The sequence below is a fragment of the Eucyclogobius newberryi genome, unplaced genomic scaffold (genome assembly GCF_026437365.1).
Source record: "Eucyclogobius newberryi isolate DKJ021-1_F unplaced genomic scaffold, fEucNew1.0.hap1 SCAF_2, whole genome shotgun sequence".
NCBI lineage: Eukaryota > Metazoa > Chordata > Actinopteri > Gobiiformes > Gobiidae > Eucyclogobius > Eucyclogobius newberryi.
In genome coordinates this window covers 47,501,041-47,520,269 of record NW_027315834.1, presented here as the reverse complement: position 1 = coordinate 47,520,269, position 19,229 = coordinate 47,501,041, and the positions used below count along the sequence as shown (strand labels likewise).

General features: G+C 47.2%; 2 protein-coding genes across 2 annotated transcripts in view; one reads left to right on the top strand and one right to left on the bottom strand.

Annotated features, from left to right (window-relative positions):
• Positions 1-578: 578 nt before the first annotated feature.
• Positions 579-12,349, bottom strand: LOC140367186 (uncharacterized). Its single transcript, XM_072453541.1, has 19 exons — positions 12,266-12,349; positions 12,134-12,194; positions 11,546-11,700; positions 11,395-11,459; positions 10,723-10,816; positions 8,606-8,872; positions 7,110-7,403; positions 6,499-6,750; positions 5,960-6,280; positions 5,718-5,827; positions 4,552-4,780; positions 3,241-3,387; positions 2,983-3,173; positions 2,663-2,835; positions 2,146-2,332; positions 1,920-1,990; positions 1,633-1,786; positions 823-955; positions 579-723 (listed from the first exon to the last, which is right to left on the bottom strand). The coding sequence occupies exons 1-19, from the start codon at positions 12,333-12,335 to the stop codon at positions 599-601; spliced, it is 3,099 nt and encodes a 1,032-aa protein (XP_072309642.1). The 5' UTR covers positions 12,336-12,349; the 3' UTR covers positions 579-598.
• Positions 12,350-14,408: 2,059 nt separating this feature from the next.
• LOC140367005 (crystal protein) overlaps positions 14,409-19,229 on the top strand; it is a 12,331-nt gene continuing 7,510 nt past the window's right edge. The window contains exons 1-4 of the mRNA XM_072453291.1: positions 14,409-14,999; positions 15,536-15,737; positions 16,850-16,983; positions 18,750-18,877. Coding sequence (XP_072309392.1) covers positions 14,424-14,999; positions 15,536-15,737; positions 16,850-16,983; positions 18,750-18,877 — 1,040 coding nt within the window. The 5' untranslated portion in view covers positions 14,409-14,423. The remainder of the gene's footprint in view (positions 15,000-15,535; positions 15,738-16,849; positions 16,984-18,749; positions 18,878-19,229) is intronic.

The following is a 19,229-nucleotide window of genomic DNA, read 5'->3' as shown; positions in this document are numbered from 1 at the left end:
GGGTCCCGCGTCAGGTCCCGGGTCCCGCGTCAGGTCCCGGGTCCCGCGTCAGGTCCCGGGTCCCGCGTCAGGTCCCGGGTCCCGCGTCAGGTCCCGGGTCCCGCGTCAGGTCCCGGGTCCCGCGTCAGGTCCCGGGTCCCGCGTCAGGTCCCGGGTCCCGCGTCAGGTCCCGGGTCCCGCGTCAGGTCCCGGGTCCCGGGTCCGGTTTAGGACCCGCGTCAAACCGCGTCCGGTTTAGGACCCGCTCTGAAAGAATCCTTCATCTTTATTATATGAATAAAATGAGTTTTGCTCATCACTTAAATTCAACCACAAGTTTCTGGTGTTTGAGTTGTTTTTAAATTAGTGTTCCTCTTTTCTGCTGATGTCATCACCTCCAACCCCTGAGATGGCCCCACCCCTTTTCCTCACGCCCGACTCCTATTGGCTGGTTTATCTCCCGCTTCGACACAGCCTAAAGTGGCTCAGCTCAGAGCTGAGGCAGAATCCAGTTGAAGTCCAAGATCTTGATCCACGTCGCCCACATGAAGGTTTCTAACTTTAATCTGAGCTCGTTTAACAGATGAATGAAAATACACTTTGGAGTGTTGCAGGCGCTTTATTTGAGTCGAAGTCGTTCATAGTAATTCATTACAGCTTTAACTGCAGAAACAAAGAGAAACGTGACGGCCAAAACGCCGATGGACGCTGCCACGACGACGATCACAGTCGTGCGCTCGGCCCCTGCAACGACAGAACAGAGTTTAGAACCAGTCTAAACCAAGTCTGTAACTAGGCCTAAACCAGGTGAAAGAGAATACTTAACACACTAAACTAACTCACAGTGAGAGGATGTGTCTGTGGACGCTCTCCTCTTGGTCACCACTAGAGGTCCCACTGACACCACAGCAGCTCGTGAGTCCAGAGCTTCTGCAGGAGACACTGACCTCTTGACCCTCCGATCGCCGCTGCAGCTCTGAAGAAACAAACATTTGGACCGTTACATCCACAAGAGTGAAGAACCAGAACGACCTGCTCCAACAGGCCGAGCGAGCGTCCTACAGGCCGAGCGAGCGTCCTACAGGCCGAGCGAGCGTCCTACAGGCCGAGCGAGCGTCCTACAGGCCGAGCGAGCGTCCTACAGGCCGAGCGAGCGTCCTACGGCGAGACTGAAATCCTAAAATCAAGCTATGATTTCAAATTAATGCACTAATTTAGGTCAAATATTACATGTACAGTCATCAATTTGTTGCTTTGGCAGATTTTTAAGTATCAAACAAAACTAAGACTTATTTGATTGTTACATAATGAGTTCAAGCACCACATCAGAGCAGGTTCTGTCATTTCAAAGAGCAGCGTTTGTGTCGTTAACTAGTTAAGATGAGTTTGTGTCTGAACAAGTGCTTATGAGCTTAATATTGTCTTCAGTAAAATAGTTTTATCACGAGCAACATCTGCACTAATGAGATGTGCATATTTCAGTAATAATGAGTTTGATTAATGTCAAAACAGCTTGTTTTGTAGTCATTATGAGGTCTATTTGTGATCACAACAAACCTGGAATAGAGTTAAAAAATCCCCATATTTATGACGTGATTGAGGAAATGCTCCACAGAGGCGCGGCACAGCAGGACGGTTGCCATGGTAACTCACCGTGGTGCAGTTCTCCTGTGGGCCGCAGACGGAGGCTCTGCAGTGGAAGTACAGGGGCAAACTCAGGGGCAACTGGAACATCTGCACCGAGAAGAGGCTCCGCTGAGACGCTCCGTTCTGAGAGAGCCAGGAGAAGGTGTCGTCCACCGGACAACTGCAAGAGAAGAGAAGTGTGAGTGAGAGCGAGAGCGAGAGAAGAGTGGGGAGAAGAGAGAAGAGAGGGAACAGAGCGAGGGGGGAAAGAGTCTGGAGCAGAAGACAAAAGCAGCTCAGATGTTCAAACTCACCCGTCCTGGAGAAACGTCCCCTGCACCTGGTCCTGAGGGGCGGGGCTCTCTGTGGCCCAGCACGACTCCACCTGAGACACAACAAACACTGTAAGAACAGGGTTTAAAAAGGAGGTTATTTACTTGTCATTTGTGAACCCGACAGGTGAACAAGCAGGTGATGGCCCCGCCCCTGGAACAGTTTAGCACCTTTATATGTGGGAATAAACCCGAACGAACGACGTACCTGGAGTCGTATGTCGTGGACGAAGGCGCTGGACGTCTGCAGAGAAACCTCAAAGAATAGAGTCTGGTCTGGACTCAGCATCACGGCGTCATGGTAACGGGAAGAGAAGGAACGGTCCCTGAACAGACTCATGTTCAGAGCCAACTGCAGGGACGAGTTGAAGGCCACCACGGAGAACGAGGCCAGCCTGAGGACCAAACATGTCAGAGTACCACACCTGAGGCCCAAACATGTCACACTAGCGCTTCCCGGCTAGCCCAGCGTTGGCGCCGGGCCGCTGCCCCTTCCCGGCTAGCCCAGCGTTGGCGCCAGGCCGCTGCCCCTTCCCGGCTAGCCCAGCCTTAGCGCCGGGCCCCTTCCCGGCTAGCCCAGCCTTAGCGCCGGGCCACTTCCCGGCTAGCCCAGCCTTAGCGCCGGGCCCCTTCCCGGCTAGCCCAGCCTTAGCGCCGGGCCCCTTCCCGGCTAGCCCAGCCTTAGCGCCTGGTCATTCAGTGTTTGGTGTGTTTCTGCTCCTCACCACTCGAGGTTCACTCCGATCAGAGCCGTGCGCAGGTAATGTCGAGGATACACACATTTCCACAGAACTCTGACGGCCGGACGCCTGTCACCTCCTCCTCCAGCGCCTCCTGCTGTTGCTCCTTCTACAGTCACGCTGAGGGAGTTCTGCAGCTCGATGTGGCTCTCATTCACCTGCAAAATATCATGTTTCATTTTCCACAAGAGCAGAAAGATTTGGAAACAAAGCCAATTTCCACATTCGAGACACAAACACTTACGAGAAACCTGAAATAAGGCCGTAGTAATAATACAGCAGTAGATACAGTAGCAGTGACTGACCCGTCTCCTGGTCCCACACTGGTCCTGATCTCGAGGGGTTTTAAAGTGGTAAAAGTGGGCGGTCTCGTTGACTTGGCACTGGCCCTGGTTCAACGTGACCTTGAGCGCCCCCTGCAGGCGAGAGCTGAGGTACAGCTTTGAGACTCCACCCACCAGCTGCTTGTCCAGGCAGCGGCTGAACATCCCTTTATCTGAGGGAGGAGGGGCCAGATTTAAGGACTTAAACACTCGTCATCATCACGGTGACGGTGACTTTACCGCTGCAGACGGGCAGAGCTGAGGCCGGTCTCCGCGTGAAGGCCTGGACATCGTAGTGACCCTCGGCGCACAGACAGCTGAAGGAGCCCAGAGTGTTCAGACAGACGGAGTTCTGAGGACAAGGACCGGACAGGCACAGATCTGGACCTGGACCAAAGACGTGACGCAGAGATCAAAATCTGAAGAGACTCAAACGTTCTGATGGCGTCATAAAAGTCACGTGTGGAAGTGGAACACCATTCAGCTGTTCTAATACTGCAGTAGAAGTACATGCTCTGAAAACGACCATTTACCAAGAAGTTACACAAATCTGTCCACAGAACTTCACGATCTGAACCACCGTCAACAGATTGTGGTCCTCTGGGGAATATTTAACTTAGATCCTTTATAAGACTTGTATTTATCTTTTGTAGACTATTTTAATGACTTAAACAGATTTCAAAAGTAATATTACAGTCATGCGTGTCCAGTTTTAGTCTTTTGATCATGGTTTATGAACTTAAAGTGGACCAAACTGGAGGGTCAGCTGGTCTGCATTTCTATCACACTCTTCTCAGTTACAGGTCAGATCTGCGCAAAGGAGAGCAAGTTTTTCTGTAATTAAACCTTTGCATTTATACATTACAGGAGTTAACAGTACTCGGTGGAACATTCCAATCAAAACAATACAATCCGTTTCTGGTCAGTCCCTGCTCGTCAGATTTATTATTAAATTATTATTCTTCATTTATTCCTTTTTGTCCTCGGTCTGAAGCTGCACAACACACTTCTGTCCAGTGAATCATCCACCATGTGGGATTGAGCTGGGCCAGTTTGTGATTCAAAACCACCAATATAATCATTTTTGTATAAATGACTTACTACCGTCATATTCATGTGCAAATAACTGCTGTAAATAAGTTCACCACTGTTAGTATTTGTCTCGTTAGCTTTTTTTTTTATTTTTCTCTATTCCTTAAGAATACGAGGTTCTGTCCATAGTTTTGTTTGTTTATAAGATTTTTTCTATAAGTTATCTGTTCTTTTACTTCTGTATCTACTTGTGTCGCAACACTGGAATTTCCCCATGTGTAACACAAATTTAAAAAAAAAAAAGGTATAGCTCATCTTACTTTATTACAAAACCTTGAATCTCATTTTAGTAAAGCCAGCTTCCCACCCCCTTCCTCCAGCGCCAGCTTCCCGCCCCCTTCCTTCCCGCCCCCTTCCTCAAACGCCAGCTTCCCGCCCCCTTCCTCCAGCGCCAGCTTCCCGCCCCCTTCCTCCAGCGCCAGCTTCCCGCCCCCTTCAACGCCTCGTCCAGGGCCGTACCTGGCCAGTGGATGACTCCGCCCTCGATGCTGACGTTGTTCCTCATCAGAGACCAGAGGTGGGGCAGCAGGGCCTGGAGGCGGAGCGGCGGATCCTGGCCGTCGCCCATGGATTTGTTCTTCTTCGAGGTGAAGAACAGGAACTCCGTGAGCTCCAGGTCGTCGGCCGGGTAGGCGCTGAGGAGCTCGGTCTGGACTTCGGGGGTCATGCTCGCCAACAGCTCGTCCATCTGCCAACGCACGCTTTTAGAAAAAGGAGACGTCGCGCTTCGTCCAGGCACTTCAGGCATTCAACGAACAAGTCATAGGTTTACATCCTGTTCATCGTAAACCGCAATATTGGACAGAAACTGCTCAGGAATAGAAACGGGTCCATTGACTTCCGGTTCAAAACTGCAGAACAGCGGGATGTGGGCGGGGATAGGGGATGGGTGAGAACAGGACTTTGAGCACAGGGGACACAGTTGCTAATGAGATAAATTAATTTTAAACGAGTTGGGCAGGTATTTGTGGAGAAAACGTAAAAACGAATATTTAGAATGTCCCTGGTGTGATGGCACTCTCATTACAGTCGAAGTTTATGCATTTCAAACAAAACACCTTTTTGGACTCTAAACAGTGCCATTTGTTTTTTTCCCATTGGTTTCTGGGTAATTTCCTGGTTTGAGGTTATCAATTTCAAACAGGAAGTGAAATTATAAACCTTAAAAAATGTGCTTTTCTAGGATATTTTTTAGCAACATTTTTAAATGTATAAAACATTACTGCATTTTAGTTCAACAAGTCGTCCGACCTGGAGGGGGCGCTTTAACTCAAACCTGCAGGAATCTTTCCAAATACAAATACTTAAAGCTCTGGAGGTGAGACAGGGGCGGCCTGAAGGTGACAGACTGAGCATTTTCAAAGAACAAACTTCATATTTTTTGGGACAAAATAACTTATATTTGTTAAAACTCGTATCCTTTTTCCTTATAAGAGTTTTAAGTTTATGAGAAAAATAACCGCTGCTCTTCGTCAGTGTAAGATTTCTCCTCTAATCAGTGAATAAATACATTAAACACAACCTAAAATATACAGTGAAATGTATGTTAATGCAGGTATTCCATACTGTGTAACTACATAGTACTTTGAAGTACTCTCCTTAACGAGCAGTTGGGCGTGGTTTACCCGGTGCTGGAGGATCTTGGCCATTTGAGCCCAGGACTCCGATGCGGCGTCCTGCAGCTCTTCTGGGAGTGTCCACGTTACGATCAGACCAATGACGTGGTCCGGATCGTCTGCAACAAACGAGGGGCGGGGTTATGGAAGAGTTATTTTGAGCCTCTGATTCGACGTCGGGGGGCCAAAGCCAATCGAACAACAAACCAAAGTCAAGTCCGCGGTGAAAACGGCCCCGCACGAAACCTCACCTCGGAGTTTGCCGCCGCCGGGCGTCGCCGCTCGTCCCCTCGGCTGCAGCGACGAGCTCTCCGGTCTGAAGTCCAGCACGCTCCTCTGGGACGAGCCCTGGCCGCCGCAGCGCTCCCACACGGACAGGCGGTACAAGTGCGCCCCCTGCAGCGCCAGCAGGGGCAGGCGTGGCTCCGACACGGCGCCGGACCACAGCGGCTCACCTCCGTCGGCCCGGGACAGCTCGAACGCAAAGGACACGTCCGGACCGTCCGAGCCCGGGATCCAGGCGGCTTCGGACGCAGCGGGCAGAAAACGGAGCTCGGAGACGCCACGAGGCCCTGGAGACGACACAGGTTTATGAGAGGTCAAAGGGGAGTTTACGAGAGGTCAAAGGGGAGTTTAATCAGTGTACATAAAACTATAGCATTATAGAGCGGAAAATACAGCCAACTTTATAGTCAGGCAGTCACACTACAGTCTCGTTTACATGAAAGACCCGGGGCGACAGCCGCCGACTCACTGACCGCACCTTTGTGGACCCGGACCGCACCCGTACCTGTGTGGACCTGGACGGTCTGAGCGTCCATGACCGTCCCGTCTCCGCACAGCGCCTCCACGGTGGCCGAGTGCCTCTGGCAGGGCCGCAGACCGCTCACGGTGACGCTGGTGTTCAGCGTGCTCGCCCGCTCCTCGCCGTCGTGGTACAGCTTGAACCGGGACACTGACGAGGCGCTGCCCACGGCCCAGGTCAGCGAGTACCAGTCCGGACCAGACGAGGACTGGGCCAGGTTCAAGATGTTCGAATGATCTACGAGACGAGACGAGACCGTTAAGTGACCAGCGCTCAGGACAGGGTTTAACTGAACAGTTCTGCACAGGACAGGGTTTAACTGAACAGTTCCGCACAGGACAGGGTTTAACTGAACAGTTCTGCACAGGACAGGGTTTAACTGAACAGTTCTACACAGGACAGGGTTTAACTGAGCAGTTCTGCACAGGACAGGGTTTAACTGAACAGTTCTGCACAGGACAGGGTTCAACTGAACAGTTCTACACAGGACAGGGTTTAACTGAACAGTTCTGCACAGGACAGGGTTTAACTGAACAGTTCTGCTTAGTTTTCTTTAATACACATGAGGCCTTATTTATACATGAATACTTCCTCACCGGCGTTGCCCTCGTGCGACGTCTGTGGACTGAATCTCGTCTCGGCTCCGCTCACGCACACCGTCTGCACCGCGAAGCTGAGGCGCGTGCAGGGCGGCAGCTCTGACACGCCCCACTGCGGGGGGTCCTGCACCCACACCTTCTTCCCCACGGGCCCGGGGGACGGCTGCGGGCGGTGGTGGTACACGGTGAGGAGGAACCCGGAGTACCTCCTGTTCGGCGGACAGTCCCAGGACACGGACAGACTGCTGCTGTTCGCCGACGCCACCTGTAGGTCGCGGGGCGGGTCCGGGTCTGGGGGAGGACACGGGTTTAAGGAGGTGTGTTTCTAACCCTTCTGCATTTGCCTTTTACGATCATTCCCGTTTTTTCGAAGCACGGCCATCGCGACAGACTTCCCCGCTGTTGTGGGTGTCCTTAATCTTTTTGACACGTTACAACCTGGAAAGAGCTAATCCATCCAATATAAACCATCACAGCTCATTTGTGCCATCAAAAATAAAAGGGAAAAGGTCATTTTGTTTTGCCAGATGAAGAGTGGGAAAGTACATGTGCAGCTCAAAGAAAAGCCACTACGTTCAACTAGTCACAAGAAAATTCCATCTGAAAACATCGTTGCCAGGAGACTCACAATTACGTTTTATTGGGACTATTCAGTTGCTCAGAAATATTGGACCGAGATCAATAAAGCACTGCAAACAGTCTATGACACCACTTGATTTAAAAACTATGTATTTAGGCCTCAAAACTTAAGACTATTACAACAAAAAAAAGATTCAAATTGCAACGACAATCAAGGACAGGACCGACATAACTGACCTATGAAAAATGAACAGTTGTACTTAATTAGACAAATAACCCCATTTGAAAGACTCATTTGTTCTGCCGTAATTAGTTTTATTGAAAGGATGTCTGTCATTTAAAATGTGCAGAGTAAAGAACAGGCCAAGGCATTGTAGAGTCAGACAAAAGTATTCTTTGAGACGATAGTCCCTTCTCAGGAAACTTAAATCTTGCATTTAATTTTGTTTGTCAGAAATACCTTAAGCACATGTTTATGCAAATTTACCACAAGCCAGACTGTTCCTTTTAAATCCCCAACTTTAATGTGCGTTTTAAAACATTCAGGGAGTTTAGTAAATGTTTCCTGAAGGTTACGGTCAAGTGTGAGGAGACCGGGCCAAACCTTTCAGGACAACAAACTTAACGCACTTGTAACTTTGGAAAAAAACAACATTTGGAGAGTTCCCTGGGACAGTGTGGCATTAAGTACAAGCGGATAAAAAGGGCTTAGGCATTTTTAGAGTAGTAAAACCTGTAGAAATAATCCAATTACCGTCCATCTCACGACCTTGTGGACCTGAGGGAACTCTTTTACCCTGGGTTTGTAGTGGTTTCCCCTGCAGTAGGAGGGTCTGAGGACAGGGGGCGCTCTGGGACAGTTCCACTCGCATAAACACTTCCGGGGCGGGCTACAAGGATGACGTTTTTTTTACCTGTGATGGTCGCCAGGCAGGTGAGCGAGCCGGCACCGGAGATCTCCACGCAGACCACGTACACAGAGCAGGACTCCAGCGCCGTGAACCTGTGGCGAGGGGCCCCGGTGGTCTCCAGGTGCCGGAGCGAGAAGGAGGCCAGCTCCAGGCCGAACAGCCCCACGGAGTGAGCCTGGCCCGGGGCGGAGGGGGTCAGGGCGTCCCAGGACAGCAGCAGCATGGAGCTACTCCTGGACTCCAGCCTCAAGGGCAGACGAGTGCTGTACCCTGCACCGGGGCAAACACAACGGTCTCAATTTACCGTATTTTCGGGACTATAAGTTGCACTTTTTTTTGTAGTTATGGCCGGGGTGAGACTTATATTATTCCTTATTTTCTCACTGACGACCACAAGAGGGCGCTCTAGGCTCTAAGCGACGCAGAAGAAGAATCAGCACTTCCTCTGGAGTTGTTTAGAAGTGACACAGAGGAAGAAGAATTCAATGGATTTAGTGATTTGGGGTAAAACTGATGCTTTGCTAAACTTGTTAGCATGTTCTTTATGCTATAGTTATCTGAATAACTGTTCATATGTTACGTTAACATACCAGACACTTACCACAGTTCTGTCTGTGCCTCATGTAGCTGGAGTTAGCGTTAGCATACATCATGTAGCTGAAGGTGTTAGCATACGTCGTGTAGCTGAAGGTGTTAGCGTTAGCATACGTCGTGTAGCTGAAGGTGTTAGCGTTAGCATACGTCGTGTAGCTGAAGGTGTTAGCGTTAGCATACGTCGTGTAGCTGAAGGTGTTAGCGTTAGCATACGTCGTGTAGCTGAAGGTGTTAGCGTTAGCATACGTCGTGTAGCTGAAGGTGTTAGCGTTAGCATACGTCGTGTAGCTGAAGGTGTTAGCGTTAGCATACGTCGTGTAGCTGAAGGTGTTAGCGTTAGCATAAGTCATGTAGCTGAAGGTGTTAGCGTTAGCATACGTCATGTAGCTGAAGGTGTTAGCGTTAGCATACGTCGTGTAGCTGAAGGTGTTAGCATACGTCGTGTAGCTGAAGGTGTTAGCGTTAGCATACGTCGTGTAGCTGAAGGTGTTAGCGTTAGCATACGTCGTGTAGCTGAAGGTGTTAGCGTTAGCATACGTCGTGTAGCTGAAGGTGTTAGCGTTAGCATAAGTCATGTAGCTGAAGGTGTTAGCGTTAGCATACGTCATGTAGCTGAAGGTGTTAGCGTTAGCATACGTCATGTAGCTGAAGGAGTTAGCGTTAGCATACGTCATGTAGCTGAAGGAGTTAGCGTTAGCATACGTCATGTAGCTGAAGGAGTTAGCGTTAGCATACGTCATGTTGCTGTTGGAATTCATGTGCAATTCATGTGCAATTACTGTGAAATTCATGTGCAATCTATGTGCTGTCGTGACACATATTCATGTGCAATTACTGTCGGGATCACATGCAATGGTATTTATTTATTTATTTATTTGTCTATGGGAGTTTTTATTTATTTATAGGAGATCTTCTACTGAAAGTGTTTTTCAGACTTCCTATAAGTGATCTGTTCTTCTGTATCTACCTGCGTTGCACCAATGAAATTTCCCCATGTGGGACAATAAAGGAATATCTTATCTTATCTTATGTAGCTGAAGGTGTTAGCGTTAGCATACGTCATGTAGCTGAAGGTGTTAGCGTTAGCATACGTACACCTATTCACCATGTTCTCTAATCTGTTATTTTAAACTGCATTTCAAGATGAAATGCCTGTTCTTGGACTTCATCAAAATAATTTCCCCCGCCAGTGAGGCGAGACTCGTACGCCAGCGAGACTCGTACGCCAGCGAGACTCGTACGCCAGCGAGACTCGTACGCCAGCGAGACTCGTACGCCAGCGAGACTCGTACGCCAGCGAGACTCGTACGCCAGCGAGACTCGTACGCCAGCGAGACTCGTACGCCAGCGAGACTCAAGTTTTTCTTCTTCTCCATTATGCTTTTTTTTTTGGCTGGTGCGACTTATACTCCGGAGAATACGGTAAATACTGGTGTGGGCGAGACGGTTTATCATGGTGTGAAATACAGTTTATTAGAAATATATTAAAATATTAGAAAAATGTCATAATATAAAAGAGTTCTCACCAATGGCCAGGAAGAAGTCAGTTTCCTGGTGGAAGAACAACGTGCGGTTTTCACAGGCGAACACTTCCGCCGGATCCAGCGCCTGCAGGAAACTCTGAAGGGGAAATCATCTGTTTAAGGCTCAGTGACTTTTATAACGCAAGGAACAACGAGGATTATTCCATACATCCGTTTATAAGGATTATTAACTCTCAAAACACTTCGACTTAATTTTCAATAAATTACTGCAGGAACAATCTTTAAGTTCTGACAGAAGCTTTTAACATTAATATTGAGCATTTCGGCCAAAAGATATTAGCCTCGTTACAAGGTTTGATGACGCGTTAAATTACACATTTACCGTATTTTCTGGACAATAAGTCGCACCTTTTGGCATAGTTTTGGCCGGGGTGCGATTTATACTTATATTTAAACTTATACTCCAGTGCTGTTTTTTTCTTCTCTATTGTGCATTTTTTGCTGGTGCGACATAGTCCGGAAAATACGGTAATGAATAGTTTTATTGTGTCAGGATCATAAAGTAGTTTTCACTTTATTGCGTGTCTGAATAATGACAAATGTGGCGTTTGATCACACAATCGAACAGGAACTTGCCGTAATCTGGTGTGGAACGTCTACATTTCACCACCTTAACGTCCTGTCCCTTCAAAATAAGACTAAACTAAGCCTCACCTCTGTCGTGTTCGTTGCGTAAACTGTGGGTTTCACTTTGCCCTTGATTTTAGAGTATTTTGTGCCTGTAACAAAGACAAAAACACCAGTCTTATGGCGTTATCGCTCCTCAGACTCGATAAAACGTGCGGCCCGCGGGCGTTTCACGGACGTTGGTGGAGCGTGAAGGTCCAGGCGAAGATTGAGTGACCGCACTGAAGGGCCAGTTGGTTCTCCACCCCCGGATACACGGTCAGCGAGGTCGCTTTGCCCGGTTTCCTTAGCGACCCCAGCGCCGTCCCATTCAGCCAGATGTTATAACTCTGACTGCGGAACGATGACAGAAGATCTTAAAAAATGTATTGTCAAAGTAAAAGGCTTAAACTGCAAATGAGTTACTTTCAGCGCCGTCTACAAGTGCCAAATGTTTTATTTTGACAACATTAAGGGATTTTAACATGTTTTTGCATTATTTCCTCAGACATGATTCAGTTTCTTTCACAAAATAAAGACCTTCAAAATGTACATCGTCAAAGTAAAATGCTTAAACTACAAATGAGTTAATATTAACAATTACATTTTTCTGATTTCTAAAAACAAAAACATGTTGTGGCCTTCCAGTTACATTTATTTCCAATTAAAAATGAGACGTTGGGCCCAGAGAATTGCGACTAAAGCTGTAGTATCGGACCACAACTAGTTTTAATGCGGTTTCATTTTATTTTATTACATTTTTTAAGATTAATTTCGACAAACAAACCTTTCCAAACCATGATTCGCGTTAAACCAACAAAGAGAGAAGGAAATATCACTGCATCGTCCTGCAAGAGAGAAGATTCAAAGCGTTTTTCATGCTAATGCTAACACACATGCTAACGCACGTGCCGCTCACCCAAAGAGATGCGCAGTGGCAGCAGCAACAGGAAGCTGCACAGGAACGGGGCGGTTCTCCTGAACGGCATGTCGGCGCGAGCTCCCGCGGCTTTGTTCAGTGTTTCACGGGGATTCTCACGTGTTTAACGGGGATTCTCTCACGCGCGTCAGTGTTCTTATTGATATTACCGGCGAAACACGTGGTCGACGCTGCGGTCACGTGGCTCTAATGAGGACAGGTGCGCGCGCTGCCTTCACGGACCGCGGGACATTCAAGCACTCAGGTAAAGTGGAGTTTTTATACATACGAGCGTAAATAAATCATTATAACGATCTAAAATGTGAATATTAATTAGTTTTGCGGGCGGTTGTGAAGGAAATGCATGTAGCCTGTGCTCTTACTGTTAAAAAATAAATAACATAAATAAATATAATTAAATTAAATTAATAAAATGTAGCCTGTACTTTTACTGTTAAGAATGAATAAAAGAAATTAAAGAAATTAAAAATACAAATTTAAATACAATAAATAAACAAAATAAAATAAACACAATTTTAAAAAATAAAATAAAATGTAATGTCTTACTGTTAAAAAATAAATTAAAATAATAAAATTTAAAGTAAATAAAAACAAATTAAAAAAATTAATTGCTATGACAACAGTCTTAATTTTTTCTCATTCTGAAACCCATTGATATATCTCAAGTTTAAAGGTGCAACATGTCACCTTTTCCCTACTCATCTCCGTAGAGAGGTTTTTCGCTCTGCTCGGAATGTTCCGGAGTGTGGCATTAAACGTATGTCGCTCCACAGAGTCGAGCAGACAGCACCACCAGGCCGGAGTTACGGGTCAGATCTGTGGAGACACAAACGGAATGAAATACATACAAAACTGGATATGTTTAATGCCATATAGTGTTTAATATTATGTTCAATATTGTGTTTAATATTGTTTTAATGTGGCTGGTATTTGATTTACTGTGACGTCTTGGTCCTCCAGTCCCTACTTCTTCTTCGTGTGTTCCCTTTGGCGCACTGCTATACATTTGAGGCTCGTGACTTCCTCTTCCCTTTTGATAATCCCGTGTGGGGAAGAGGTCAGTCATCCCTCGTAATCTGATGTTTTATGTGTTATATATTAATCGATTGTTGAACACACCGGTGACATGAAGTCATTTATATATTTTGGTTTAAAGGCGGACGATGTAACTTGTTCCTCCCACATCTTTCACAGCTGAAGTTAAAGGTGCAGTTTTGGTTTCAGTTTTGATTGTGTTTTTAAGGTGGGACATCATTTTTGTGGATTTTTTAATATTTATAGTTTGTTTATATTGATTTTAACACTTGTTTTTCCTTCTATATTTTAGGAGTCCACTGCGGTTTTGTTTACCGTGTCTGTGACTCGTTTTAGCTCCTTTGCATTGTTTTTTGTGCCGGTCCTGGACTTTTAGCTACAGTCCATATCCTTTAGTTTTGCGTTGTGTTTAAGTTTTTGCACTTTGGGTTTCACTTTTGGGCTTCATGAGGTCGTCCCTGTCGGTTCAGGTCTAAAATGTTTCTGTTTTATCCATTTTAAAGTCGTATTAAAACAAAAACGTGGCCATTTTAGGCCATTTTATAGCTCTAATTCAAAGCCTGCTTCTTTTTCTTTCTTTTGTTTTTACTCATTTAGGTTTTTAGACATTTTTCTTACATAGTTTAAAGTCACATCTCTATCTAATAATAGTAATTTGCTGCTGGTATTTTATAGATTCAATAAGTGTGTGTGAAGTGTATTAGCAATAAAAAACATTTAATTGAACAAATGGAAGAGTCACAAACAAACAGTGCTTTGTAAATGTATTTGTAGCACACAGTTTTTACATAAAGTTATTCAAAGAGCTGAACAGGACATTGTGCGCCAGCGGTGACTGGAACCACAAGGCCAATGACCTTCTCTTCTGTCCTCTTCCACTTTAGGCCTTTAACAAGCAGCTTCTTCTGAGAGCGTCCGTGACATTTTCTCTGGGATCGAATTAGTCCAAATCAAGGCCGACGCGTCCTCCATTAGCGTCCCTCCTCGCTCACGCAGGACACTGCAAACTCGAGTCACAAGGGCACACTCTCCTCCGCCGGCCGCTTCACTGGCGCTCTTCAACTTTCAGCCATGTTTTAAGAGGACGTTGAAACGCTCCGAAATGCCGCGTTTCCACGTCTTGCTGCTGCTGTTGGCGTCGGCGCCGGCTCCGGGGTTCACGTGGACGGACGACGGCGACGTCCTCGACCCCGTGGAGTTCTTCAAGAGCATTTTCCCAGGTTTTTTGGAGCGAGGCAAACCCGTGGCGATCGACCGGGAGATGATCGACCGGGAGGTGATCGACCGGGAGGCGATCGACCGGGAGGCGATCGACCGGGAGGCGATTGACCAGGAGGCGATTGACCGGGAGGCGATTGACCGGGAGGCGATCGACCGGGAGGCGATCGACCGGGAGGTGACCACCGGCGTCCTGGAGAGCGGGCGAACGCCGGAGCCGGAGCTGGACGGCGTTTCCGGGCCGGTGGTGTCGACCAAAGACGGGCAGATTCGCGGGCTGACCCTGGACAAAGCGCATGTGTTTTATGGGGTCCCGTACGCCGGGCCTCCCACGGGGGCTTATCGCTGGAAGCCCCCCAGGCCCGTCAGCCCCTGGGCGGGCGTGTACGACGCCACCTTCCCCCGGGCGGCGTGCGTGCAGGCGTGTGCGGGGCCCATCACCGAGGAGTGTCCCAAACACGTGAGTCCAACATATGACACGGTTATGATTGACTCTTTTTCACTGTATTTGGAGGAATAATACTTGTTGTAAATTTAAATGATAGTTTTACACCAGTCAAACTGTTTTTTATTATTATTATTTGTCTAATTATAATTTCTGTGACAATAGAGCAGTTTTGTGTACAACGTGGTTGCTAGGTTACATTTATGAAACGTCCTTATTTCTTTATATATCCTTATGGACCCACAGCCCTGTTTTCTCTCATTTACATCATATTTGTATTCATTATTTGTTCTACATTTTAATGTTTTTGCTGAGTTTGCTCTCTGTTGTCCCATATGAACCTAGATATGTTTTATTATTTCATTTAATCCCTCTTGCATTCTTAGATTTATGGGACATTGCAACGTTGTTGTTTGATTTAAAAAACTTAATAAGCAATTAAACTTATTTATCTTGCCTTTTACATCCATCTCCATAAATACCTGTAAAATCACCCTCACCTCTCCACAGACCTGACCTGTAACACGTGCCCCTCTCCCTGGTTGTTTCAGGTGAGTGAGGACTGCTTGTACCTGAACATTTTCGTGCCTCTGGACGTGAACCTGAGCGTGCCGCTCTGGACCCGCCTCCCGGTCCTGGTCTGGATCCACGGCGGAGACTTCATCGCCGGCTCCGCCTCCAAGCCGCTGTACGACGGCCGCTTCCTCAGTAACTTCACCCGCTCTGTGGTGGTCAGCCTGGACTATCGACTGGGTGGGTCACGCCCAGGGTCACGCCCAGTTTAACTACACAGTCCTGTCCCGAAGTTAGAGCTCATCGACAAGTTTATTACAGACAAAAATCTGCTGTGATTAAATTCAACAAGAAACTAAAAATACAATCTCTGTCACATGGTCACCCCGATCAGGATGATATGTCACATGGTCACCCCGATCGGGATGACATGTCACATGGTCACCCCGATCGGGATGACATGTCACATGGTCACCCCGATCGGGATGACATGTCTCATGGTCACCCCGATCGGGATGACATGTCACATGGTCACCCCGATCGGGATGACATGTCACATGGTCACCCCGATCGGGATGACATGTCTCATGGTCACCCCGATCGGGATGACATGTCACATGGTCACCCCGATCGGGATGACATGTCACATGGTCACCCCGATCGGGATGACATGTCACATGGTCACCCCGATCGGGATGACATGTCACATGGTCACCCCGATCGGGATGACATGTCACATGGTCACCCCGATCGGGATGACATGTCTCATGGTCACCCCGATCGGGATGACATGTCACATGGTCACACCGATCGGGATGTGTGAAACATAACGTGGGACTTCCTAGCCACTCCAGGGAGTCCGGACATGTAAATTTCCAGGCCAAAAGGGGTTGTCAGGCTGTTAGAACTAAATCTGATTAGAAATAGAATTGAAAGTTAAAAAGTAAAGGGCCAGATTATATTTTTTCCACAACACCTGCCGATGGGCCTCCGATCATGTGACCTGCCGATGGGCCTTTGATCATGTGACCTGCTGATGGGCCTCCGATCATGTGACCTGCCGATGGGCCTTTGATCATGTGACCTGCCGATGGGCCTTTGATCATGTGACCTGCTGATGGGTCTCTGATCATGTGACCTGCCGATGGGCCTCTGATCATGTGACCTGCTGATGAGCCTCTGATCATGTGACCTGTCGATGGGCCTCTGATCATGTGACCTACTGATGAGCCTCTGATCATGTGACCTGGTGTGAGGTTCATTGGAGGTCATGGTGGACTAAACCAGGACTGGACTTATCCCGGTCTGAAGATCATAGTGGAGTTTGTGTTTACGTTTCCTTGTTGCTGCAGGCGCGTTTGGTTTCCTGGTGTCGGGGAAGGACCCTCTCTCCTCTGCTGTGGGGAATTATGGGCTCCTGGACCAACAGGCCGCTCTGCTCTGGGTCCAACGCAACATCGCAGTGTTCGGAGGAGATCCTGGGAAGGTACCAATGTGTCAGCCCTGTTCTAGACCTGATTAAGCTCTTTTCTACTAATGTTTTAGACCTGGTTTAGACCTGTTTTAGACCTGGTTTAGACCTGGTTTAGACCTGTTTTAGACCTGTTTTAGACCTGGTTTAGACCTGGTTTAGACCTGTTTTAGACCTGGTTTAGACCTGGTTTAGACCTGGTTTAGACCTGTTTTAGACCTGTTTTAGAGCTGTTTAGACCTAGTTTAGACCTGGTTTAGACCTGTTTTAGACCTGGTTTAGACCTAGTGTAGACCTGGTTTAGACCTGTTTTACACCTGGTTTAGACCTGGTTTAGACCTGTTTTTGACCTGGTTTAGACCTAGTTTAGATCTGGTTTAGACCTGTTTTAGACCTGGTTTAGACCTGATTTAGACCTAGTTTAGATCTGTTTTGGACCTGTTTTAGACCTGTTTTAGACCTGTTTTAGACCTGTTTTAGACCTGGTTTAGACCTAGTTTAGACCTGGTTTAGACCTGGTTTAGATCTGGTTTAGACCTGGTTTAGACCTAGTTTAGACCTGGTTTAGACCTGGTTTAGATCTGGTTTAGACCTGGTTTAGACCTGGTTTAGACCTGGTTTAGACCTGGTTTAGATCTGGTTTAGACCTGGTTTAGAGCTGTTTGAGACCTGGTTTAGACCTGGTTTAGACCTGGTTTAGACCTGGTTTAGACCTGTTTTAGACCTGTTTTAGACCTAGTTTAGAACTGGTTTAGACCTGGTTTAGATCTGGTTTAGACCTGGTTTAGACCTTTTTTAGACCTGGCTTAGATCTGTTTGAGACCTGGTTTAGACCTGGTTTAGACCTGGTTTAGACCTGGTTTAGACCTGGTTTAGATCTGTTTGAGACCTGTTTGAGACCTGGTTTAGACCTGGTTTAGACCTGGTTTAGACCTGGTTTAGACCTGTTTTAGACCTAGTTTAGAACTGGTTTAGACCTGGTTTAGATCTGGTTTAGACCTGGTTTAGATCTGTTTAGACCTGGTTTAGACCTGGTTTAGTCCTGGTTTAGATCTGGTTTAGACCTGGTTTAGACCTTTTTTAGACCTGGTTTAGATCTGTTTAGACCTGGTTTAGACCTGGTTTAGTCCTGGTTTAGACCTGGTTTAGACCTGTTTTAGACCTGTTTTAGACCTAGTTTAGACCTTTTTTAGACCTGGTTTAGATCTGTTTAGACCTGGTTTAGACCTGGTTTAGACCTGGTTTACAAATGTAGATTTGTCTGTTTAGCACCACCTTTTAAAGCGACGAGAGCGACGAGCCACATACGAGATCCACAGTTTCCTCTGGACTTCAAATTATTTCCTGAATTTACCGTCACAATTTTTTGCGTTCCGTGTTTAAAACGACTACGGCGACGTCAGCGTTTTAAACAGATTCTGCCGAGACGACTGCGGAAAAGAAACCGTTTCTGTTTTATCTAACGTCTCTTATTGTCTTTAGTCAATATTCAGTTTCTTTTTGAACAGTGTAGTTTGTTTTTTATACTTTTTAAGATAATACAACGAGCCAAAAGTATTATTTGTCATATATTCTAGTATTATACGTCCAGTATTGTCTTTCCGAGAGCAGTGACCTCCGCAGACTTCCTGTGACCTCAGCAGACTTCTTGTGACCTCCGCAGACTTCCTGTGACCTCCGCAGACTTCCTGTGACCTCCGCAGACTTCCTGTGACCTCCGCAGACTTCCTGTGACCTCCCCAGACTTCCTGTCTCCTCACGTGCGGTGTCCTCTTCCTCAGGTGACCATATTTGGGGAGAGCGCGGGGGCCCAGTCTGTGAGTTTACACCTGATGATGCAGAGCAGTGAGCCTCTCTTCATACGAGCCGTGCTCCAGAGCCTGCCCTTCTCCATCCCGCTCAAAACCAGGTCAGGACTCGGCCGCACGCTCGGGGGTTAAAGGGGCGGAGCCGTGGATTCACACCGCACACACGTTACGCTGAACGTACTTTTTTGGAGCTTTTGACCATCATCAAAAACACATCCTGGAGTTTATTTAGCTTCACGCCCGCTCCATGAGTCCTCTTCGACAGAGGGATGGATTATGACGTTTATGATGACGTCTGACCAAAGGGTTTTGTTGGCGCTCGTTTATGAAAGAAAAGGCAAGAATCAAAACAGTTAAAATGAATCAAATGTTTAATCCCTGTCAGTACAATTCTAATACAGAGATAACAGAGCGCTTACCTTCTGTCCCTGTCCAACGTGATCGCCGACTTAC

What these genes read in the sequence shown, in the direction of transcription:
- LOC140367186 (XM_072453541.1), bottom strand. Translation starts at nt 12,335, where the DNA reads ATGCCGTTCAGGAGAACCGCCCCGTTCCTGTGCAGCTTCCTGTTGCTG. An exon ending in GACCTTCACGCTCCACCAAC is followed by an intron (nt 11,460 to 11,545) that starts GTCCGTGAAACG and finishes TCTTTGTTACAG; the next exon opens with GCACAAAATACTCTAAAATC. An exon ending in GTCGCACGAGGGCAACGCCG is followed by an intron (nt 6,751 to 7,109) that starts GTGAGGAAGTAT and finishes CTCGTCTCGTAG; the next exon opens with ATCATTCGAACATCTTGAAC.